This window comes from Plecotus auritus, assembly GCF_963455305.1.
Source record: "Plecotus auritus genome assembly, chromosome: 4".
Lineage (NCBI taxonomy): Eukaryota > Metazoa > Chordata > Mammalia > Chiroptera > Vespertilionidae > Plecotus > Plecotus auritus.
This window is the reverse complement of record NC_137775.1, coordinates 39,919,497-39,944,432: the sequence shown is the minus strand read 5'-3', so window position 1 is coordinate 39,944,432 and position 24,936 is coordinate 39,919,497. Positions and strand designations below refer to the sequence as shown.

General features: G+C 39.2%; 2 protein-coding genes across 7 annotated transcripts in view; one reads left to right on the top strand and one right to left on the bottom strand.

Annotated features, from left to right (window-relative positions):
• Nucleotides 1–1,992, bottom strand: part of SESN1 (sestrin 1) — a 118,601-nt gene extending 116,609 nt beyond the window's left edge. The window contains exon 1 of the mRNA XM_080664220.1: nt 638–1,992. Coding sequence (XP_080520346.1) covers nt 638–916 — 279 coding nt within the window. The 5' untranslated portion in view covers nt 917–1,992. The remainder of the gene's footprint in view (nt 1–637) is intronic.
• Nucleotides 1,409–24,356, top strand: CEP57L1 (centrosomal protein 57 like 1). Of its 6 annotated transcripts, none has more exons than XR_013960379.1 (11): nt 1,409–2,101; nt 4,237–4,402; nt 6,330–6,509; nt 7,648–7,769; nt 11,875–11,991; nt 13,818–13,895; nt 14,647–14,733; nt 18,966–19,043; nt 19,159–19,399; nt 20,366–20,510; nt 22,558–24,356. XR_013960379.1 is itself a non-coding variant. In XM_080664225.1 (11 exons), exons 2-11 carry the CDS (start codon nt 4,240–4,242, stop codon nt 22,774–22,776), a joined length of 1,434 nt encoding a protein of 477 aa, XP_080520351.1. In that variant the 5' UTR covers nt 1,409–2,101; nt 4,237–4,239; the 3' UTR covers nt 22,777–24,356. The 6 variants fall into 6 exon arrangements, 4 of the variants coding, with proteins under 4 accessions (XP_080520351.1, XP_080520352.1, XP_080520353.1 ...); XM_080664225.1 differs by having other exon boundaries at nt 19,159–19,403; XM_080664226.1 differs by lacking the exon at nt 1,409–2,101 and adding an exon at nt 2,309–2,410 and having other exon boundaries at nt 19,159–19,403.
• The last annotated feature ends 580 nt before the right edge of the window (nt 24,357–24,936 follow it).

Below are 24,936 nucleotides of genomic sequence, written 5' to 3'. Positions count from 1 at the left end.
TGTTTCTACCATACATTCCACCTGAGTCCAAATTTTAAATCTGAAGATGTCAGCTTTTATAACAACATAAGCTTTTATTATTTTATATAATTCTTAAAAAAAAAAGACTGCATTTAGAGAACAGACCCTGGATTTTTTGTTTTGTTTTTAAGAACAAGAGAAAGTTGTTTCACCAATTATCTTGAGCAAGCTGACAAAGAAACATTTAATGTCCTTTATCATTTTAGAGAGTTTTAAATGTGAAACTTTCCACACAGAACAGTTTGTAACAATGTGAAAAGCATACTGGCTACACTTCCCAACAACATGTAAAAGTAAATAAAATGAAAAGTGAGTCTTTACTTGCAACTAACTGTAATTTTCACTTATTTTCCCAGGAGGAATGTAGTTTCTGCTAAAACTCTCTAGAAAGACAATACTTGTTTACTCATATTTGAAAATTACTTTTTCTTTAGTTCATCTTGTACAATTTTGGCCCCCAATTCAATGTTTTATAGAATATTCTAATTTTAAGATGTAGTAGAGTGAACTCATAATGAGTTCATATAACAACCTATTAGATGTAAACACAAAGCGAATTTAAGTGCACGTAAAATTTCACTATATAGACAGTTGTAATTACAATGCTCTTCCTTACCTGGACGCTCTTCAAAATAAACTCGCTTTTCTCTCTTACATCTTTAAAGGGACACCTCTTAGAAAGCATAAGCAGATGAGCAAGCAGCTTATTCAACCCATCCAAAGAACCAGCATCTGAAAGCCCGTCCGATGGACGATAAGGTGTCTCTGTCACCGAACGAAGATACTCAGTTTTTCTCAAAATGATTTGCCTAATGTTTTCCAGTGCTGTCTCTCTAGTAGTTGAATCTCTACTGCACAGCCCATCCCATCTCACTTCATTCTCTCCTTCAGCCATGACAATTGGAGATTTTTCGTTGCAGTCTTCAGTTACCTTTCAGCATGTCCCCAAAAGCACTGTATATTTTTAAAACGAGAAATGTAAGAATAGTGTCAGAGAAATCGAATCTTCATGAAAACATACGTCCGGGTGACATGTGGAACCAGAGTGTCTTTTCTATAGATGGCTTTCAAGCGAACTGCAAGATAGAGCTCACGCTCTCCTTCTACACGAAGGGGCAGTCTTTTCTGATCAGACTCAAAAACCAAAGTTGGAAAGTTGAAACCTCGCAGTGCTGGCTTTGCTGGACAGTGAAGAGTTCGCCTCGGTCTTGCGGGGTCAGCGGATATTCTCACGCGGTGGAGCTGTCAAATCCGTGCTCTGCCCAAAAAGGCTGGTACCAGTTGAGCGCCCTCCAGCCATTCGGGGTTTTGTCTAGCAGCCACCAGGCTCTCGGGAGCGTTCCCGCCCCGCCCTCCTCCGCACCAGGCCCCGCCCTCCCCGCGCCTCGGCGGCGGCCGGACGCTGGCTGGACGCCGACGGAAAAGGCTGGCCGACCCTGGTTCGCTCGCTGCTGCGGCCGAAAGCTCCAGGCGCTCCCGGGGGGCGGCAGCCTCCAGCAGTCGCGGTCTCGGCAGCGACGTAGAAGGAAAGCGTCTCCCGCCCCGTCGCTGCCAGACCCTTGGGCAGATGCCGTTTCTTTTCCGACGTCTGCGTCCTCGCCCACCGCCCGCTAATCCAGACGGATGCCCGGCTGCCCTGCAATCCCCGAGCGCGGGGTTGCGCCGCGGAGCTGGCAGAGGCGCTGGGCCCGAAGCGCAGAGCCCGCCCCTTCGTCCAGCCCCATCGGTGGGGCTCGCCCCAGAAGGCGGGAGCGGGGAGGGGAGATGGGGTCCTCACCCCCAGTCCCTCCCCTTTCTCCGCCCGGCACAAACCAGGAGCCCAGGAGCCGTCCCTGCCCTAGCGCCCTCTTCCCCGCCCAGGCAGACGCGACCCGCGGAGGCAAAGCCATTGGAAAAAAGCCCCGCCCTCCGCGGGTTACCTCCGGACCCTCGATCGCGCGCTGCCGCCAACGGCTGCCCGCTGCTACGCATGCGTCATGGCGAACGGGGCGCATGCGTCTTAAACGGCACTTAGTCTGCCGCGGCGGGTGTTTTCGTGTATCTGGACGTTTGGATTCTGTGGACTGGACAAGAAACAAAAGTAAGGAAGAGTTGAAGTACTGTAACTTTCACAGACAAGGCAAGCACAGGAAAGGGAAAGATGCATTTCTGGAAGAAACTTAATCTAATTTTAAGGTTAGCCTAAAAATAGTGACGGTCTCTTTAATTACGTCAAACCTTTTATTTAAGGAGATAGGGCGTCATTACATTTACTTCTGGGAAATGTAGTTTTGATGCTGCTGGCGCCTTCTGTTTGCGACAGAAACTACAGCCCGAGCCGCTGCAACGTTTCCTGTGTCGGCATGCAGGTCAACGGTTAGCACACAGGGAGATTGAGAGCATCGGCTTGGTGAGAGAACTCTAGGCATAGCTGCCACTTTTCCCTCCACAGGATTTTTTCTTCCTCCATTTCCTCTGAGGTTTTGGAGACGAAGCCATCTGGGGCTGTCCAGGGACTTTTTCTGCGTGAGAAATACTAGTCCGGGTGCCCAAATCCGAGGGCGCGTGAAGGCGCAGATGTAGGAAAGGTGGCAATCCTGAGGGATCGCATGAGTCCAGGCAAGAGGGATGCTCTGCGGTGCTGCTGCCTCTGCTTGCTTCCGCTCTTTTGGATCGGTGCAGAGTGGATTAGGGAATCCCTGAGCAATTGCACCTTTGATACTGCCTCGGGGTGCTCTGTGCTTTGTTTGCTCAGCCAAATGACCTCCCAAGCAGGGCTTTGAAAGCGGGTTGTCAAATCCATGTTGTATGAGGCTAAGAGGCAAAGAATACCCAGTATTCCTTGACATGAATTTTTGCTGGATTAAAGGATACTTTGTGAAAAAACATAAAAATATTCAAATTGTAGTATAGTGAAAGGATTCAAACCATTTGTTTACAAAGTACTGTTGTTTTTAAATAATTCCTTTTTAAAATGTTTCTTGATTGATTGGGTTTAGAGAGTGAGAGAAACATCGCTTTGTTGTTCCACTTACTTATGCATTCATTGGTTGATTTTTGTTTGTGCCCTGAGAGATCCAACCTCCAACCTTGGCCTATGGGACAGTGGTCTCACCAGCTGAGCTCTGGGGCTAGGGCTTAAAATAACTCCTTTTAGGAAAAGTAGTGGTGAGGAAGGTCTTCCAGTGGACTCATAACCAAATTAGATTCTAATTATTCACATTGCAGAATAGATGTGTTTCAAAACATGTCGCCTTTTTGGGTACTGAGTATGAAAGACACAGCCCCTACCTGTCCGAGAGAAACAAATGGTTAAACATACAATAACGGTGCTGTATGATATAATTGGGATGGCTACAAAGGTCACTTAGCCCAGTTTTGGAAAGTCAGGGAAAGAGGACCAAAAAACAGCATATGGTGAGGCCCAGAAGTGAAAGAGAGGTGGTGTTTTCAGGAGACTGCAGTAAGCCAAATCATAGACATTGTGGAAGGGGTGACTTTTTGTGTATTGATTTGCTGTACTTTGAAGCTACAAAGAGACTGGTACTATGAATTTTCCAGATAGATGCTGAAAGTGACCTATTCTTGAACAGATTTATAGTTTTAAAGAATTGGTCTAATTTGGAAAGCCTTGCTACATGCCAAGCTACTGATTAAATAGCAAAATACGGCCATTTTAGATTCTTCATCTAAACTAGATAATTAGAATGCTAATGCACTAAATGGAGTTGTGTCTTATTTAAGGGTTCCATTCAGAAATTGATATATCCAAAATTACTCTTGAAAATCCCTTGGGAAGCCAGTACAGTGGAGTTCAACGGTTTAATTAGAGAAATTATATCGGAGGCTTGTTTTAAAAGCTGTGTTATCTTTTAAAATATATATTTTCTCTTTGAACTCTAGAATCACTCTGTTTATAAAGAGGTGCTCATATGATGAGATGTATCTAAACTTATAATCAACTGAGAAACCAGAAAATTCCCATCACCCCTATGCTCACTCCAGGGCCATATGCTCATTGCAAATCAGGCAGAATTGTCCATACTGATTATACAGTAAATAGTCATTTTTCTTTTACTGTTGAGCTTATATTATTATAGTTGAATTTGTGACAAGTAAGGCCAGAAGGATACAGTTCTTGTATTTAAGTTAAAATTTCATTTGAACTTTTAATGTTTTTGTCATTCAAATAGGAAAGAGTGATGCTATACTATATAATTTCTTTATTCTGTACAGATAATGGATTCTGAATTAATGCATAGTATAGTAGGAAGCTATATTAAACCTCCAGAAAGAATGTTTGCTCCATCATTCACCCAGAATGATGAATTATCTCGGAATCACCGCTCTGTGAACTTTGAAGTTACCTCTCCTAAAATGCTTCATAGTCCAAATAGCCAAGGTAATATTAATATAAAAATATCACTTAAAAATAGGGGAGTGGCACAAAGTATGTTATATAAAATGTTTTATTTTTATGTAAAAACAATATATTGTGTTTTTAACAAGCCTTAAATTACTAATTTTTATTCTTTTGTTAAAAGTTTCTGTAAACTTATGCAAGTTATTTAACATTTTTTATTTTGGCTTCAGCTGTAAGATGACATACTAGTATATCACAGGTTTATTATAAAAACATCATTAGAAAATGGAAAATTCTTTGAAGACTAAAAGGTCAGATTTGGAATCCGTCTAAACTAGATGATTAGAATGCTAGTGAGTTAAGTAGAGTTGTGTCTTATTTTAGGATTAAATTCAGAAGTAACATATACCCAAAATTGCCTTGAAAATGCCTGAGGAACCAGTATATTGGAGTAACTACAAAATACAAATATTGTAATTTTAAAAATATAAATTTAGAAGGATGTTAAAACTGAATTAGAAAAAGATTTATGACCCCAGGCATATCTTGTGTGATTCAGATTACTTTCTAAGATGCTGATTATCACTTTGTCTTTTTTTTTTATTTTTATTTATTTATTTTTTTTAAATATATATTTTATTGATTTTTTACAGAGAGGAAGGAAGAGGGATAGATAGTCAGAAACATCCATGAGAGAGAAACATCGATCAGCTGCCTCTTGCACACCTCCTACTGGGGATGTGCCCGCAACCAAGGTACATGCCCTTGACCGGAATCGAACCTGGGACCTTTCAGTCCGCAGGCTGACGCTCTATCCACTGAGCCAAACCGGTTTTGGCTGTCTTTTTTTTTTAAATATATTTTATTGATTTTTTGCAGAGAGGAAGGGAGAGGGATAGAGAGTAAGAAACAGTTGAGAGAGAAACATCGATCAGCTGCCTCCTGCACGCCCCCTACTGGGGATGTGCCCGCAACCAAGGTACATGCCCTTGACCAGAATGGAACCTGGGACCCTTCAGTCCTCAGGCCGACACTCTATCCACTGAGTCAAACCGGCTAGGGCTATCACTTTGTCTTTTAATATTCTTTGATAAAGGTTGCCGTTAATAAAGGTAGCCTTATGGAGTGGAGTAAACCACAAGAAATAATACTCCAAACCAATGAGTCAGCCACAGGTACCATATAAAGAACAATACTGTAAATATAATTACTTTACCTTAATTGTAAAAAATAAATGATAATCTCTAGCAAACATCTTTCTAATTGGATATAAACTATACAAAAGATAACCTATAACATTTGTTTATATTCTATTCATCTCTAGTTTTATAGTTTGAAGTTATAAATGAATAGAAAGTGTAAGGTAATATTTGAATAATTTATAACTCTGAACTTCTCTGAATCATGATGATATTAATATAACTGAAAATATTTTAGTAGTTTATGTGTGCTACTTACAATCTTTCAAGCTTGATATCAGGTAAACCACTAGGTTATAATTTTTTCCAATGGAAGAAACTGTTCTTCATATGTCCTGAATATTAACACCATGTTGGACAAATGAATAATATATGTTTGTAGTTTGATTAAAACCGAACACATCAATAACTGAAAAGAACCTTTAACTTTAAACCTAAATTTTATGTTAGTGGGTACTATATTTTAATTTTCTTTAGTCATACTCAGATTCGTATGCCTCCTAGACTGTACATTATCTTTTAAGTCTTATGTCATTAGCTTTCTCAAAAGTAGAAAAGTCATTAAATACAATCAAATATATTGTTTTTACAAAATATGTTAGAAAAAATTTTGTTCCTTTTTAGAATTTTTGTTATTATTTTCCATTTTTATCAGAAATATGTATTATACATTTTTCTGGCTAACAAAAATATACTGGTAACTTTTATATGATTGTGAGTATTCAAATATTCTTATTTATAATATCAAGCAATGTTTTTTTCAACAGCTCTTATTTTAGCCTTAAAAACTCTTCAAGAAAAGATTCACCGTTTAGAGTTAGAAAGAACTCAAGCTGAAGATAACCTGAACATTCTATCCAGAGAAGCAGCACAGTATAAAAAGGCCTTGGAAGATGAAACAAATGAGAGAAATCTGGTACACCAGGAACTGATAAAGCAGAAAAAAGGTAAGAAAATTCAGTAGTTCTCAGAAGCAAGGAGTTACTAAAGTTTACAATTTGAAAATAATAAGCCCAGGCTAAGCAGATTTACTCAAATATATTTATTCTTTTATATATATTCAAACCCTAAAGCCTTGTTCTCAGACATTTTGATATTTGCAGGAAATGAATATAACTTTGAACTTATTTTTATATCTGTTTTATCCTGGTTCATAGGTTTTTGAGATTAAAAGAAAAATTGTATTTAGACAAGTTGTGTTTAGAAATTAGAATATTCTCAGAATTCCAGCAAAATCCAGTTTAACCTGGACATAATTGAAATGCTTTATAGCATTAGTTAACAACATTTTTAAAATTTGAAAACAACACTAGTAATTAAGCAATATAAAAACAATAAAAATGAATGAAAAATAAAAACTTGAGTGGTTAATTAGATGAAATGGACTGATAGGTGGCCATACTGTGGAAATTATGAAAAAGACATCTGGACACAGATTTTAGAGATTTAGAACATAAATTCTTTATATAATTTCACTTCAAAATGTGGCTTTTTGTAACAAGACACTCACCCTGAGACAAGTTTGTGTTTCAACTTGTGGAATGAAGAAATGGGGAGAAATATTTTTCTGAGGTATTTGGACAAAAGTGGAAGAAAGAGCTGAGGAAAGTAAGATCTTAAAGGATTAAAAAGAAATTGTTTACACCTTATGAATTTAACTATGCTGTCTGTAGTCAAGAGCAGAGGAAAGTAGGAATGGTAGGATGCATGTACCTGAGTTTTTTGAAAGAGAAGAAACGTATTGATAGGAAAGAGACATTGGGGCCTCTATTTTTCCAGTTAGTGTCATTTCCCAGGGAGAGCCAGAATCTTTTATCATCTCACAAGTCACTGGCATCTTCCCCTTTCAGATGTATGCTCTCTGGGTCCTTAGGCAGAGATAATGTTAAACCAGTGATATATAATTAATGAAATATTCACAAAATGTATGTTTATAACTCTGGGAGAGTCAATACGTAGAACTAACTAAGTCTTGAACTTTTAACTCTTGGTTGAATTCGTATAATGTATTTCTTATGGTAACCAAATCTCTGGTCTGTGTGGTAATCAACTAATTGACGCATAATTACTTTTTCTTTTTCATAGATATAAGTATACAATTAAGCTCAGCTCAGGCTCGCTGTACGCTCCTAGAAAAGCAACTGGAATATACAAAGAGAATGGTTCTCAATGTAGAGCGAGAGAAGAATATGATCCTAGAACAGCAGGTGAACATATTTGTATAAGAAATATAATTTAATATGGTTTTGAAGAATATTTAATGTCTCTATGGTGACAGATGGTACTAGACTTATTGAGGTAATCATTTCATAATGTATACAAAGATGAAATCACTAAGTTGTACACTTGAAACTAATATAACATGGTTTGTTAATTATACCTCAGTAAAAAAAGTAAGATGTAAATTAAATGACACAAATTAAATACACAAAAAAAAGGTAAATTTGCCCTCAGGAAAAAAGAGAATATTTAATGTCTGAAATTTGTCATATTACATTATAGTCTTAAGTAAAATAGGATATAAAGCTGTATATAGGAGATTTCCACTTACAGTGATGCAGACTAGGTCATTTAGACCAACTTTCCTATAGAGGGAAATAAGAAAAACTGTACAGAATATTAAAAAGAAAGACAGAAGAGAAAGAAGAGAAAGAAAAAATACACAAAGGCATTGGAGATTTAATAAGTTGATAAAAAAATCACCCGTTCAGTATTATCTGTGTGCAGACTTTAATCCAGAGAGGTAGGCCTGATATTTCAGGTCCCTTCTGAGTGCATTCCTGATTCTAGAACAGTCCATTGAGAGGCTCAATAATGCTTTTGACAGCCATCCTTTTGGGGTTAAAGAAATTAAAGTTAGAATGCATGGCCTATCAAGAATAGGAACCCTTGTATATCCTCTGTGCGCAATCTTTGTAAGGGTGAACAGTAGAAAAAATCCCAGATTACAACTTTGCTCTAGGTCAGTGGTTGGCAAACTGCGGCTCTGTTGACTAATGAGTTTGCCGACCACTGCCTTAGGGAAAAACACTTAAAAAACATTTTAATAATGTACTAATAATGTCTTTCACCTGAAGTCAAAACTTCTGGGTAAGGGTAATGCCTTAGCAGTGGTTGGCAAACTCATTAGTCAACAGAGCGGCAAACCGCAGTTTGCCGACCACTGCTCTAGGTTATCAAAGTAACTCAGAAAATCTTAGTCCCTGAAATTGTATTAAAGTGATACTGAATTGCTAATATTCTCAGGTACTTCAAATTATTTCCACAAACATTACTTTGACACAGCGAGAAACTTTCAGAGATAACCAGGCAGAAGGAGATAAGACACTAAGAACAAGATATAGCATACTTAATAGACTATCTATAAATACTTTCACAAACTAGCTCCAGGTAGGTACTGGCTCTAACAGACACAGTCTTTAAAATACTTATGCTTGTGCCCTGGTCAGTGTGGTTCAGTTCATTGTCCCATGCACCAAAGGGTCGTGGGTTCGATTTCCAGTCTGGGCACATACCTAAGTTGTGGATTCAATCCCTGGTCAGGCTATGTAAGGAAGGCAACTGATCAGCGTTTCTCTCTCTAAAATCAGTAAAAAACATATCCTCGGGTGGATTTAAAAAGAGCCACAGTAATATACTACTTTACATCTACCAGATTAGAAATAATTTAAAAGTCTGACAATTCTGTGGGTAAATGAGGATACAACAACCAGAAGAGCAACCACTTTATCTTGTAAAGTTCAGCATACACATTCCCAACAGCCTAGAAATTCCTATCCTAGCTATAGTAGACTAGTGACTTATAATAGGTTTTAAATGTTCTGATATATAATTTACATGCTGTGGAAGGTACAGATCTTAAGTATAGAGATCATTGATTATTGATAAGTGCATATACTCATGTAATCCACAGCCCTATCAAATAATAAAACATTTTCATCAGAAAGTATTTCATCTCTTCACAGTTATTCTCTGTTCTCTCCTCACCTCCCAATAAGACAATTACTATTCTGACTTATTTTACCTTAGAGCTTTATAAGGTAAAATCTTAGAATTTTGTATCTGGGTTTGTTTTTCTTTTTTAACAAAGTTTTTGAGATTCATCCATATTGTTTTATGTATCAGTAGTTCATTCCTTTTTATTGCAGTGTAGAATTTCATTATATAGATATGCCACAATTTGGTTACCCATTTTCCTGTTGATAGACATTTGGCTTGCTTCCAGTTTGGGGTTATTATAAACTAGAGGCCCAGTGCATGGAATTCGTACATGGGTAGGGTCCCTAGCGACTGCCAGCCTGCGCCCTCTCGCAGTTCAGGACCCCTCGGGGGATGTCCGCCTGCCGGCCGATCCCAGGGGCATCAGGCCTAAGCCAGCAGGCGGGCATCCCTCTCGCAACCTGGGATCCCTTGCTCCTTACTGCCCACCTGCTTGCTGCTCCTTAGTGCTGCCGCAGAGGCAGGAGAGGCTCCCACCCCCGCCGCTGCACTCGCCGGCTGTGAGCCCAGCTTCTGGCTGAGCGGCACTCCCCTGTGGGAGCTCACTGACCACTAGGGGGCAGCTCCTGCATTGATCATCTGCCCCCTGATGGCCAGTGCGCATCATAGTGAACGGTCGTTCCAGTCGTTTCGCCATAACGGTTGCTTAGGCTTTTATTATATAGACTAGAGGCCCAGTGCACAAAATTCGTGCATGGGGGGCGGGGAGAGTGTGTGTCCCTTAGCCTAGCCTGCACCCTCTCCAATCTGGGACCCCTCGACGGATGTCTGACTGCCCGTTTAGGCCCGATCCCACCAGGATCGGGCCTAAACGGGCAGTCAGACATCCTTCTCACAATCCAGGACTGCTGGCTCCCAACCGCTCGCCTGCCTGCCTTCCTGATTGCCCCTAACCGCTTCTGCCTGCCAGCCTGATCACCCCCTAACCACTCCCCTGCCAGCCTGATCGACACCTAACTGCTCCCCTGCCAGCCTGATTGCCCCTAAATGCCCTCCCCTGCCGGCCTGGTTGCCCCCAACTGCCCTCCCCTGCAAGCCTGGTCACCCCTAACTGCCCTCCTCTGCTGGCTTGGTCACCCCCAACTGCCTTCCCCTGCAGGCCTGGTCCCCCCCAAATGCTCTCCCCTGCAGGCCTGGTCGCACCCAACTGCCCTCCTCTGCCAGCGCGTTCACCCCTAAGTGCCCTCTCCTACAGGCCTGGTCCCCCCCAACTGCCCTCCCCTGCAGGCCTGGTCTCCCCCAACTGCACTCCTTTGCAGGCCTGGGTCCCCCCCCCAACTGCCCTCCCCTGCTGGCCTGATTGCCCACAACTGCCCTTCCCTGCTGGCCATCTTGTGGTGGCCATCTTGTGTCCACATGGGGGCGACCATCTTTAACCACATGGGGGCGGCCATCATGGTCAGTTTGCGTATTACTCTTTTATTAGATAGGATAAAGCTGCTATGACCATTATACATATCTTTTCTGTGGACATGTTTTAATTTCTCTTGGGTAAATATGTAGTAGAATTGCTGAGCCACAGGGTAGATATATGTTTAACTTTATAAGAAACTACTAAACTGTCTTCTAGAATATTTTCTATTACCCTCACAGTTGCCTTTATTGTTAATATCTTTTATTGTAATAAATACCATTACAAAACAGTACATAGATATACATATATATGTATAACTTTACTTTTCTCCATGTTCTCTGTATGCTTTATTCCTCTGATAGCTGCTTTTCTTTGTTACAGAGAAAGGGTAATTCAGTGGGTAGATTTGGTCACCCTGTGTGCAACACTATTTAATACAGGTTTCACTGGTGATGTTTTTCTTAGTTGAAATGTTACATAAAGATGCATAGAAGTGTTTGTCCTATTAGTGCTAATATAGCACATCTTTTTTTGCACATTTTATTTCTCCTTTAACAATATTTGATTTTCTTGGCCTTTGCTAGTAAGTACCTAAAAGTAGATGCATGTATGTATATTTCTGTGTTTGTGTTTGTGTTATTGTTTGTTTGTTTATTTAGAGAGAAGGAAAGAGAGAGATGTGAGAAGGAAACATTGATTGGTTGCCTCCCATATGCACCTCAACTGAGAATTGAACCCACCACCTTTCGGTGTACAGGACAACACTCCAACCAACTGAGCCACACTGGCCAGGCTGTACATGTTTCTTATGACAGATTTATATTGCACCTAAAGTCAGTGCATGTAAATGCATGTTTCTAATGACATATTATATTGTGCTTTGAATTCTGAGAAATTGTATTATTCTTGAGCCATTGGCATCACTTGCCAAATTCAGGTTTTGTTTTTATCCTTTCCAGACCCAGCTTCAAAGGGAAAAAGAACAAGATCAAATGAAGCTGCAAGCAAAACTTGAAAAGCTTGATCTCTTAGAAAAAGAATGTTTTAAACTTACAACAACTCAGAAAACTGCTGAGGTAAGCTTCCACTTATTTCTTTGAAGTAGTGGTGCCAGGAATAAATCTTTAGTATTAGGCATAATTGGCTCTATATGTGAATATGCAGTAAATCTTAGATTTATAAAACTTTGTTAACAACTTTTAGTAATCCAAACATGAATTCCTGCCCATGGAGATGAAAAATTAATATATTCTGTCACAGCATGAATGAGCTTGCCTGTTGATGTAAAATTGTAATTTTGGCTTCTTTTGAGATGACAGAACATTTTCATTTCAGATAACTTACCTCAAAAATATTGAGAAGATTGTCTTTCACCAGTTAATTAAGTTAAGGCTGTCCTACATCTCATCCTGAAATGCCCTCTTCTTTTTCCACCAAAATCCTATTTATTCTGTAGGACTTTCTCCGGTCCTGCTTTCTCTATGGAGCTTTCCTTGAGTTCTCCAACACTCACGAAACTGTTTCTTTGAAATGGTATTGTCCTCCTATTGTGAACCACACCAAGGATATAAGATGAAATACTTATGTGCCTAAGTATATATATATGGTCTGGGTCAAATCATATTCATTGCTTTGTTGTTTGTTTCATGTGTTACTTTTGATTTCCTGGATATAATATAAGCTATTAAGTAAAAGGGACTATCCTTCCTATATAATAAAGGGGTAATATGCAAATTGACCCTCACACCCTCATGTCACAAGATGGCCGTCAGGGGAGGGCAGTTGGGGGTGACCAGGCTTTTCCTTTGTTCTTATGTGTAACAGGTCAAGGAGCATAGGAAGAAAGCCAAGAAAAATCTTAGCGTCTTTTGCCATTATTTTTTCTTACTTTCTGCTCTAATTTGCCAAATTATTAAGAATCAAGACCCCCAAGGACTCTCTTTGGAAAAGGAACAAAGGGTAGTTGGCTCTAGTTATTGGGCTGGCAGGGGAGGGCAGTTGGGGGTTATCGGGCCGGCAGGGGAGCAGTTAGATGTCAATCAGTTAGGTGTCAATCATGCAAGCAGGGGAGCGGTTAGGCATCAATCAAGCCTGCAGGGGAGTGGTTAGGGGCAATCAGGCAGGCAGGCAGGTGAGTGGTTAGGAGCCAGCAGTCCCAGATTGTGAGAGGTATGTCCCAGATTGGAGAGGGTGCAGGCTGGGCTCAGGAACACCCCCCTGCCATGCACGAATTTCATGCACCGGGCCTCTAGTATCTTACATTTCTTTCTTTTTTTTAAAAAAATATATTTTATTGATTTTTTACAGAAAGGAAGGGAGAGGGATAGAGAGTTAGAAACATCGATGAGAGAGGAACATCGATCAGCTGCCTTCTGCACACCCCCTACTGGGGATGTGCCCGCAGCCAAGGTACATGCCCTTGACTAGAATTGAACCTGGGACCCTCTAGTCCGCAGGCTGACGCTCTATCCACTGAGCCAAACCAGTCAGGGCTAATCTTATATTTCTAATGTCTTCCTATCCCTTCCCTCCTCCTCCAACTGTGCCCTTACTGTATGGACATTTATTGTGATTTGTCTGTGTTTTGAATGAAACATTGAGACCCAAGAATATAATTGTTTGACCTTCTAGACCTTTAATATCCCTAAAAGTTTCATCATTATGGTTTTGTTGCTGAAAGTTAATAATGCCTATGCATGTACATTCTTTGCTTTTCCTTTGTTCTTATGTGTAATAGGTCAAGGAGCATAGGAAGAAAGCCAAGAAAAACCTTACCGTCTTTTGCCATTACTTTTTTCTTTCTGCTCTAATTTGCCAAATTATTAAGAATCAAGACCCCCAAGGACTCTATTTGGAAAAGGAACAAAGGGTAGTTGGCTCTAGTTATTTTATTCTTTTGCAGGACAAGATTAAACATTTAGAGGAAAAACTTAAGGAAGAAGAACATCAGCGTAAGCTATTTCAAGACAAAGCTTCTGAGGTAAAGAGAGCACTAGATCATGTATCACAATTATACTTTCTTTTGTTGTTGTTAATCCTCACCCGAGGTTAATTTTTCCATTGATATTTAGAGAGAGTAGAGGTGAGGGGGAGGAGAGAGAGAGTCGATGTGAGAGAGACACATCAATTGGTTGCCTCCTGCTTGGTATGTGCCCTTGACTGGGAATCAAACCTGGGACCCATTGGTATGTGGACCAACGCTCTAACCACTGATCCTTTATTTTCTTAACTGAAGACTGAATTCTAGACTCCAATTCCTGCTTCCTAGCTTTTTATTTTTGTCTGTTTAATGAAATTCTCAATAAGCCAGTACATTCATATACTGGGATGCATTACAAGAGGTCTTTTGGTGTTTTGAAATTTTGACAAATAAATATATGTATATATCAACTCCTGGTCATAGATTGTTTTCCATTTGGTTGATATAGATATAGATATAGACATAGACATAGACATAGACATAGACATAGACATAGATATAGATATAGATATAGATATAGATATAGATATATATACATAGATATATCTATCAAATAATTCATTCTCTTGTAAACAGAAAATGATTGCAATTACCAATAGATTTAATGACTTTCATGCACACAAAAACAGTATTTGGGGTTTTCTTTTTTTTTCAAAATGCATTTTTATCTTTATAAACTGAGACCTGATCTTTCATTGTAAAGAAGCTTGTTAAAAATCAATTTTATAAAGTTTTGTCTTTAATACTGTAGCTTCAAACTGGACTTGAAATCAATAGAATTTTAATGTCTTCAGTATCAAACCCAAAACTATCTAAGGAAAAGAAGAAATCTTCAAAGGTATGCAAACATTTTATTTTTATTTGCTAATACTTATTTATTCACTCTTTTCATATTTATATTTATTCATTTCCAAAAAAAAAAGTTGAAGAGATCCTATCTAACAGAAGAGTAATATGCAAATTGACCATCATTCCAACACACAAGGTGGCTGCCCCCATGTGGACACAAGATGGCCGCCACAAGATGGCCAGCAGGGGAGGGCAGTTGGGAGGGACCAGGTCTGCAAGGGAGGGCAGTTGGGGGCGATCAGACCAGCAGGGGAGGGCAGTTGGGGGGGACCCAGGCCTGCAAGGGAGGGCAGTTGGGGGGGACCAGGCCTGCAGGGGAGGGCAGTTAGGGATGACCAGGCCTGCAGGGGAAGGCAGTTAGGGGCAATCAGGCTGTCAGGGGAGTGGTTAGGGCAGGGGTCCTCAAACTACGGCCCGCGGGCCACATGTGGCCCGCCGAGGACATTTATCCGGCCCGCCAGGTGCCGCTGCCTGTCCTGCTTAGCAACCGACTCATCCTGGGCCCGCAGTGCGCATAGGAATTTGTTCATAGTTTTTTTTTTTAACTATAGTCCGGCCCTCCAACGGTCTGAGGGACAGTGAACTGGCCCCTTGTTTAAAAAGTTTGAGGACCCCTGTTAGGGGTGATCAGGCTGGTAGGCAGAAGCGGTTAGGGGCAATCAGGAAGGCAAGCAGTTGAGAGCCAGCAGACCTGGATCCAGGTAGGATTGGGCCTAAATGGGCAGTCAGACATCCCTTGAGGGGTCCCAGATTGGAGAGGGTGCAGGCTGGGCTGAGGGACGCCCCCCCCCACCCCATGCACGAATTTCGTGCACCGGGCCTCTAGTTTATAATAAAAGACAAGTAATACTGCAATGAAATGGAGATAAAAATATGAATCTAGTGATGATGGTTTAAGGTAAAAGGATAGAAACTCCATAAAACCTTCACAGCAGTTGAGCACAAAACCTAGCTGTGTTTGCTTGACAATAAAAGCAAAAAGGAGCAAATAATGGGCAGTATCATCTGCCTTTGTGCAATAACAATAAGCATTCCAGTGTTTCTAGAAAGGCAGACATTTTCCTAGTACTAAATTCTTAGAGAAATTACTTTGTGATACTATATAAAACAGAGGCCAACAACACTCAGATCCCACTCTGAGCACAATAAAAAGAGAAGGCTATATAATATTAAATTATAGATCTATGAAGTAATTTCTCTAGGGAATCAATTTATTTATTTTCTTTTTACCCTAAAAATAGAATTGGAAAGTTAGTACTTTATAGATGAGTTGATGTTTCAGATAAATGGTATTAAACCTTCTTAATTATCTGTAATGGTAAAGAAAATTTCAATTCCTTTTAATCTTCTGATTCTGAAATTACAGTTTTGATAACCATTATCACTGTTTATTCAATATGCATGTGATTACTTACTGTTTCTGTGTGCCGTTTGCTGTGGAAGCAGAGTTGCTTTTTGAGAATTCTGGCCACTGCCATAGGCTCACCCTATGGATACAGAATGTAGAGAACATTATCCTTACTTGGGCTACTCTTTTTTTTTTTTTTTTTAATATATTTTATTGATTTTTTACAGAGAGGAAGGGAGAGGGATAGAGAGTTAGAAACATCGATGAGAGAGAAACATCGATCAGCTGCCTCCTGCACACCCCTCACTGGGGATGTGCCCGCAACCAAGGTACATGCCCTTGACCAGAATCGAACCTGGGACCCTTCAGTCCGCAGGCCGACGCTCTATCCACCGAGCCATACTGGCTAGGGCTGGGCTACTCTTTTATTGCATAAATAAGAATTACTATTCAGTAGTCTGGCTGTATTTTTCATAATTTTTTTCTTCTAGAGAATTTGCAGACTGCAATAATTTAAAGCATTTTCCCAATGAAACTGTTTTTCTTCTTATTTCCTTTCTTAATTATTTGTTCCGTATCTTGTTTGCACAAGGAGATTAGATGCTGCAAAACCAGATAGAAAATTGCTATAAATAATTTGTCAGTGGGGAAAAAATATGAATTATTTTTATATTTATGTTTTATGGCATCCTTTGATGAGTTAGTGGAAATATTTTTTTAATTTTTCTATTCATTGTAAAAATGATGAAGGTAGAGGGAGAAGTAAGGTAAAAGAAATGAAAGGTAGCTTCTACTAGTGAAAGAGCCCAGGCTGGCCTATATAGGGCCAGTGGTCCCCCACCTGGGAATCATGCAGTCAGGCACTCAAATGAGGAAAAAGTAGCCCCTGCTTCAAAGCCAAACCCTTCAGCTTCTGCCAGTCTCCAGCTCTAGCTTCCCTGGGGTGGGGGGTCTCACTTCAGGTTCAGTTTGGTTACATCCAGCTAGCCCCTGCATCCAGCTAAACAGAAGCAAGTTTAGCTGCCCTGGGCTCAGGGGGATAGATCAAAAGAGTTTCCCATTGGGAATGATGCCCGCCTAGCCCACAGGAGGGGGCTGAGCACTTGGTCCTGGTCCCAGACTGTAGCCTCTGAGGGTCTCACACTTTGAATGCTCCCACTCTGAGCCACTTTCCCTTCCCCCCACTGCACTCATTGCCAGTATCTGGACTTGCCTGGGCTGATCCAAACTGTCTCCTGTTGGGGGTGGTCCCTGCAAGTCTGTAGGAGATGGTGGGCACTTCTCCTTCCCAAGGTAGTGGTGGCTGAACTCACAGGAAGCTTGGATTTGCCTCCTCGCAATGTAGCCACACAGCCCAGCACTTTTCCATCTGGTTCCTAGACAGAAGCCTCCCCAGGAAACACAGTCGAAAATCCCAGCTCTGTGTGGCTCCCTCCCCTCACCCCCAACCCAGCAGGACTGGGCAGGCCCAGCAGCTCAACAAGTAGGGGGAGGGGTGCCAGCTGTGTGATGGAGGTGGGGGAGACGGTCCTCTTTCCCAAGTCATACAGTTTACTCTGGGTCTCCACCAAAAAATAGAGGTTCCCTTAAAGTCACTGCTGGGTGTAGCCAGCGGATTCCTCAGCAGGACCCAAGTATGGCAGCTTGGCCTCACCAGCCTTCGTCCCTTAGTCTGGAGTGACTCCCCAGGCCGGCTGAATCCCACTGATTCCCACTGCCAGATGCTGGCAAGCTCCTCTTCCCATCTCTGTTGCCCTGGTTTGGGGATCCTTGTGTGGGCTGAGACCCCAGGCTCCTAGGGGGAGGGAATTCCTCGGTTCTGTTATTCCTCAGGCTTCTCATTGGCCGCTGCACCTGTGTGAGAAGGCTATGCCTTTCCGCATTTTCACCCTTCTTACCCGTCTCTATGTGGCTTCTGTACTTCATGGTTATATTTCAGATCAGCTAGCCTTCAGTTGGTTTTTCAGGTTGATTGTTCTGTAATTTAGTTGTAAATCAGTTTGGGGCTGGGAGCAGTGGGCACAGCTTCCAAGGTTCTCTGCAGCCATCTTGGAATCTCTATATACTAGGAGCCCAATGCATGAAATTTGTGCAAGATAGGCCTTTCTTCCCCCGGCTGCTGGCACCAGCTTCGCTCTGGCACCCGGGGCCTGGCTTCCCTCACAGCACCGGCTTTGTCTGGAAGGACGTCCAGTCTAATTAGCATATTACACTTTTATTATTATAGATTATACTTTACTATGCCAGCTATTACCATTGTGAGACACTGGTTAAAGATAGAGAGGACCTCCCAGTAAAATGTAAAAACAAAGCAAACAAAAAAAAGACACTTATGGTAAGGATATGGAACAATCATAAGTTGGCTAAAACATAGATTGGTCTAATCACTTTGGACATTAACTTGTAAAGTTAAGAATGCACAACTCTATGGCCCAGCATCTAAGAGAAACTCCTAATTTATATACACCAGAAGGCAGATACAAAATGTCCATAACAGTGTTGTTTCTAATAACAAAAAGAAACAATCCAAATGATTATCGAAAGGAGGAAGACTAAATAAAGCTTTTATAGCCATAAAAAGCAGTGAACCACAGGTATATATATCAATTGAATGAACCTCATAAACTTAATGTTGAGTAGAAAAAGCAAGTTGCTGAAGAACAGCAACAAAATAAGTCCATTTATATAAAGTTCAGTTTTCTAACCTGCATCTTTTCATGTGTTTATTTGCCATCTGTATGTCCTCTTCAGTGAAATCTCAGTTTTTTGTCTATTTTCTCATCAGATTATTTACTCTTGAGTTTTGAGATTTATTCATGTCATAAATGTCTTTTAAAACATTTTTGTTTACTTTTTCCTTTCCTAATATTTAGAAAACTAAATGTTTAAAAAGAGGACCACCTCAGCAAATGTATTCAAAGTTTGGATCAATGCCTATGGTGGCTGAAAAGGTGAGAGGGAAAAAATGAAGATGCTTGTTCAGAAAAACTCCTGCTTTGTTGTAAGTTCTATTTAAATGCCATCAGTCACTTGAAATTGTTCTCAGCTATTTCTTTCCCCCCAAAGCCTGCCAGGGCATGCCATTCTGTAAATGCAAGTGTGCAAAACCTCCTGCAGATGGTGCAACATTATGGGCCACAGATTCTTCAGAAACCTGCTGAAGTTGCTGAGCCTAGATGTCTCTACAAGCCTACTAGAACAACTTCCCAGTGCAAAGTGGTACCTCCTGACTCCGAAAAATCTGTTTCCATTTGTGACAATTTGTCTGAACTTTTGATGGCAATGCAGGAAGAGCTGGACCAAATGGGTGTGTAAGTATTTTTATTTTTTACCAGAAGAAATAGAAAGATGTTTAGGTATTATTTTCCTTCTTAGTCTTAAGAGCAGTGCCACTTACAAATTTTTAATGGCCTTACTTAGTCATTTGGACTTATTTTGATCTGTAGATTTCTTGTCACTGATTTTTCATTGTATTTATTGATACTACTGGATTTAAACTTTCAACTGTGTATAATTAATATTGATCTAATCTAAGGAGTCTCTGTATTCCCAAGATCTCAACTTATAGCGCAATATTACTGTCATTCTAACAAATGAGTTCTGGTGATCTTAAATTATAACTCACAAAAGCTTTTAAAAGAAAGATTATTTTGGGGTTTTTTTATAATCTTTTAGTTATATGAATGATTTCATTAGACAAATAGGAATGTAGTCTCTTGTTTTAAACTCTGGCTGGTCTGCATTACAAGTTGAAACATCCATAGCAAACAAAATTTTGTATGGGATACATATTTTTAGCCCCAAGTTTAAATATATATTTAACAAAATTCCAGAAAATATATGATTTGGCTAGCCAGCTAATTGAACTAAGACTAATGTAGAAGAGGTAACTAGTTCCTTTGGCAGTATTTCTTTGAGTAGGCTATCTAAGGAATCTCTGGCAAATACTTGTATAGCTGGAATTCTTCCAAAGATCCTACGTTAATAATTCCAAAGTTGGAACTAAAAAGAATACTTTAATGCCTCTATCTAAGGACATCAGCATATTTTGCTACATTTAGCTATAAACATCAAGAATTTGGACTTTTTTTTAAGCTTCTTAGACCCTGAGTCTAAGATATTTCTATATATATTTAGTCTCAAATCACAAGAACCTATTTATATTTACCATATGTTTAATTAAATAGCCCTAATTATAGGAACAGACTGTCTTTGAAGATTAATATTTAACTCTGACTAAAATTTATGTCTAATATTTGCTTTTCTTTCATAGAGAACACCAAGAGCTACTGAATCAAATGAAGGAAACTGAAAGCCATGCAGTCTGTGAAGACATAGAATGTGAACTAGAGCATTTAGTCAAGAAAATGGAAATTAAAAGAGAACAGATTTCCAAACTGATGAAGCATCAAGACAGTGTAAGAAAGTTTTAGTAAAATATTTTAATAAAAAGATAATATGCCTGGATCCAGTGTATATCTCTGTATGACCTTCCAAATTTGAGGTCTGTATGTATGACTTAGTGAAAAGATGATAAACAGGAGTCACTCGTGCCTATTATAGAATAGAGCCATCTGTTCCATCGGAATAGCATGGCCTCCTACAGAACTCTTCAAGATAAGATAATGAAAAGGGAGGAAGAAAATTTAGTTATGTATTCAGAAATGTCTTTGGGAATATAGTGAAGTGTGCTGAATTTGCTTTATAACCTTTACAGTTACCCTGTTAGCATTGCCCCCCTTACTCCTCCCTTCTCTGATTCCTTAATGAAGCCCCTTATGTTGACAGGTCTCTAATTCAGTACCATATATGAACCTGGCTCCTTAAGCAGTGCCCAGTCCTATAACCACTATTTCCACTTTCCCAGAAAAAAACTATGCTTTGCTGCATTCCCTGCGGATCTGTGCTGTATAGTGAGGTGGTGAGGGAGACTCTATCCTGGCATGGGAATTCTTAATAACTTGGAGTAGCATAATAATTTCAATATTTTAACAGAGCAATCATGGATCATTATATCCCAAAATAATAACTTTATAAATGGTAATATTAGCATTATTACACTGCTGGAGCAGAAGGCAGAGGGAGTCTTTTTAGGAACTCTCAAGTCACATAGCCATCAGCCTGTGTAATAACATTAATATAAGTTGGTGATATATTAACCTCACAATTAAGCCTCCCCCACTTTATAGGACAATAATAAAGGGTGCAGGATTTTACTGCCTTTATTCTTCTGTGGCCAACAAAGAAAGAGGGCCCAGCCGGCAGGGCTCAGTGGTTGAGCATTGACCTCTGAACCAGAAGGTAATGATTCGATTCCCAGTCAGGGCACATGCCCGGGTTGCAGGCTCCTCAGTGGAGTGTGCAGGAGGTAGCCGATGAATGGATCTTCCTCATCATTGATGTTTCATCTCTCTCTCCCTTTCCTCTCTCCCTTCCTCTCCAAAATCAATAAAAATATATTTTAAAAAAGAAAGAAAAAGGGAAATGAACGTTTTGAAGCAAGTTTTCACTTTATTGGCTTTTAAGGCTATAGTAAGTAAAAAAATTTTGTATGATTGTGCTAGGATGAAGATTATATAACATACTTCCTTAGGAGAAACTTGAAGGGAATAAAAAGTAGTCATTTTTTAAAATTTAGGCAGTGTGAACATAAATTATATTGTGAAAATATTTATATTCCATAATAGCTGTAGAGGCACAAATTTTCAAGTATTTTACCGTGATAAATTTAATGTCTGTGATTAAAATGGCCTTAGACAAATAGAACATCAGGAACTTTGCCTGTGTCAGGATCAGCTCTACAAATTAGACTTATGCATTAGTAAATAGACTAAGTAATTGACTGGACTTGGAAGAAATGGGTTTGGCTAGTTGATAGGTAAATTCTGTCTGTCCAACCATTACTAGATACTCCTAATGAGATAAGGTTATTCCCTTGACTTTTTTGTTGCTGTTGTTACTGGCATTCAGTAGTACTTCAAATTCAGGAATACTTTTAAGTAATATATATATTTTGATTCTATAAACTTGATGCTCATTCCTAGCACCCAGTCTTTACTGTTAATATCGCCTGAAAGGTTCTTCTCTCTCCTCTCTTTTTTATAGTTTTTACCCATTTCATATCCTCCATAAACCTTTCTCCAGCCCACATTGATCTTGTCCTGCGTTGGCCTTCTCTGGTACACGGTTTTTGTCTATTCCAAGTTATCCCAGCTTGAATTATTCTCTAGCTGTCATGTTTGTGCTTTTCTTTCACTAATAAGTGCAATAAGTGTCTTGAGAACAAGGAGCTTTACTTTATTTCTACCTGACTAGCCCAGTAGTAGGCATCTAATAGGTATTCAATAAATAAGACCTTAATGAGCTTTTTAATTTTATGTAATCTTTAACCATCAATCCAGTCCATCTATTATAGGATATATCTTTAATGTTTTTTATTAAAATGGTAGATCTTTTTCTCTCCAGGTTCGTAAACTGCAGCAAAAAGTTCAAAACTCAAAGATGAGTGAAGCTTCATGTATTCAACGAGAAGACAGCAACCCTAAAGGATTAAAGAACATAAAATATAGCCCCAGAAAATGTCTGCTAAATCACTCTCTTCAGAAGAACAGCAACTTTCATCCAACGCAAGTCCATAATCTTCAAATGAAATTAAAAAGAGATGATATCATGTGGGAACAGTAACACTATAGCAAAACTGTCACCTTAAATGAACTGTCAATGAGATCTTATATTGTTAAAGTGGTTTTAACTTAATATATCTTTATGAAATTTTGAATTATGTTTCTAGCCTCTATAAAGTGTCAAGTTGTAGTATCTTTTAATTAATACCTAATGATCTAAGAGTCCCAAATAATAAATGATATGCTGTTTTGTTTTTCTTACTGAATGAAATACTAATCTCACCATATTTTGGAACATTGTTCACTTTCAGATATCTTAAGCTAAATCTGAGAAATTATACTGGATTGATGATATTTAAAATTGAGCTTCAATTTGAAATACTATTTCAAGTACCATCCCACTTTTTCATTTAGGCCTGTAACCCTAAGAACCAATATAAAATTAATAGAGTATGGAAAGGTTTTGTAACTTTCCTCCCTATCTTGTTTTAGAGCTGTGAAATGTTTTTCTTTTTTGGAATGGAAAAGCTTTGTGAAGAAGCCTTTAGCCCAAGTTTTCTATGACAATTACCAATAAGAACCCATAGTTACTTCAATTTTAGATGACAACCCAACCACAAAAGCTTTCCTCTACTATTCCCATTCTCCTTCACAAATTCTTTTATAACTATAGCTTTTGGTGACTTTTAGTTTTTGCATTATATATAATATTCATCAGTATAAATTGAGAATGACTTTTCAGGACCCTCAAAGCCAGCATATTTTTTATAGGAAATTATGGGAAGAAGTTGGATATTTTATTAACTCATCCAGTAAAAGTGTGAGGAAATATGGTACATACTTACTTTTTATAGTTTTAAATCGGTGCTATAAAAGATTTCTGTGTATTTGTATGTTTTATAATAAATTAACATTTGTTGACCTATCTTCCCAGGAGCCTTTGGAAACTAGTATGACTCTTCTGAACTTTTTGTTTTCTCACTGAAATCCCTCAGGACAACTAGAGAATTGCAGTTATTAACTGAAATAAAAATAGGAGACTGACAGGAAAGGCAAACTAGGAGGGAAGAACTCCCCGGAAAATAGGGTAATAGTTGAAGAAATGGTGATTCCAAGGGGAGAGAATTAGAGGTATATCTTTATTGAGTCCACAGCTGGGGGAATGTTCAAGCTAAGATGTAAAAGCATTTTTGGTCAGGATCGTAGGGAGCTAGGAAAAGCAATTTTAACGGGAGTGGGCTAGAAGGGGTCAATGGGGGGGGTGTGCATATGTAATATTTCATAAAGATTTAAATTTTTAAAAAGGACAGTTTTTATGTCCTAGGAAATTCCCAAAAAGTGCGTAGGTGAAGGGGGTAACTGTCTTTCTGGGGAGAACTAGATTCATTCTCGGTAAGAGAAGCTGCACTATGTTAGAAGACCTTTCCGTACCTGAAGTGGGAAATGGCTGAGACGAGGCAGATTGATGCTTGGAATTGTCCTTGAAAATTACTAACGGCAGAGAGAAAAGTGTTTCTCTCCCTCTATCAGTTCCTTCAGCCCCAGAGATTCCCACAGAGTACATCATCTAAACTCAGTTTTGTCACCTATTTTTCTACTTTGCCTTTCTCAATAATGTGAGTTCTTATAGTTTATATTTAGAAAAAAAAAAAAAAAAAAAAACACCAACAAAAAGCACTGGACCATAATGTAGCCCTATCTTTCTGTGCCTTTTTCTATGCACTTAAAAAAGTGATTGAATATAATACTTAGTTTATCAGTGAAGTCCTTACTTGTAGAAATATATTTCTAAAACAAAATACCATAAAAAATTTTAAAGTTACTTTCAAGAATGTTTGAATATTTCTATTTAGAATTTTCTTGTAAAATCAGTGTAGTGTGGTAGAAAAAATGTGATTTCAGAATTAGGAGACTTGGGTTAAAATTGTGATTCTACCATTTAGTAGCTCAAACATCAAATTTTTGGAGCCTGTTTCTCATTTGTAAAGTGGGGATTATATTACTATCTACCTCGTGGAGTTATTGTGAGGAGTAAATGAAATAACATGTTAAAGCCCTCAGCAAAAAGGTTGGCACTGAGTAAAAATTCAATAAATGTTAAATCTGAGGGGGGGCAGGGGGAAATGTCAAGAACCTAAATATACATGGCTTAAAAGCCTGAAAGCAAGAGCTGGCATGCATTCTTCTTAACAGTGGGAATATTCTAATTTACTCGGGGGAG

Bases quoted from the DNA above. Each gene is read 5' to 3' on its own strand.
- CEP57L1 (XM_080664225.1), top strand. From the start codon at position 4,240: ATGGATTCTGAATTAATGCATAGTATAGTAGGAAGCTATATTAAACCT. The intron at 7,770-11,874 runs GTGAACATATTT...TATCCTTTCCAG, and splicing joins ATATGATCCTAGAACAGCAG to ACCCAGCTTCAAAGGGAAAA. The intron at 19,044-19,158 runs GTGAGAGGGAAA...TTCCCCCCAAAG, and splicing joins TGCCTATGGTGGCTGAAAAG to CCTGCCAGGGCATGCCATTC.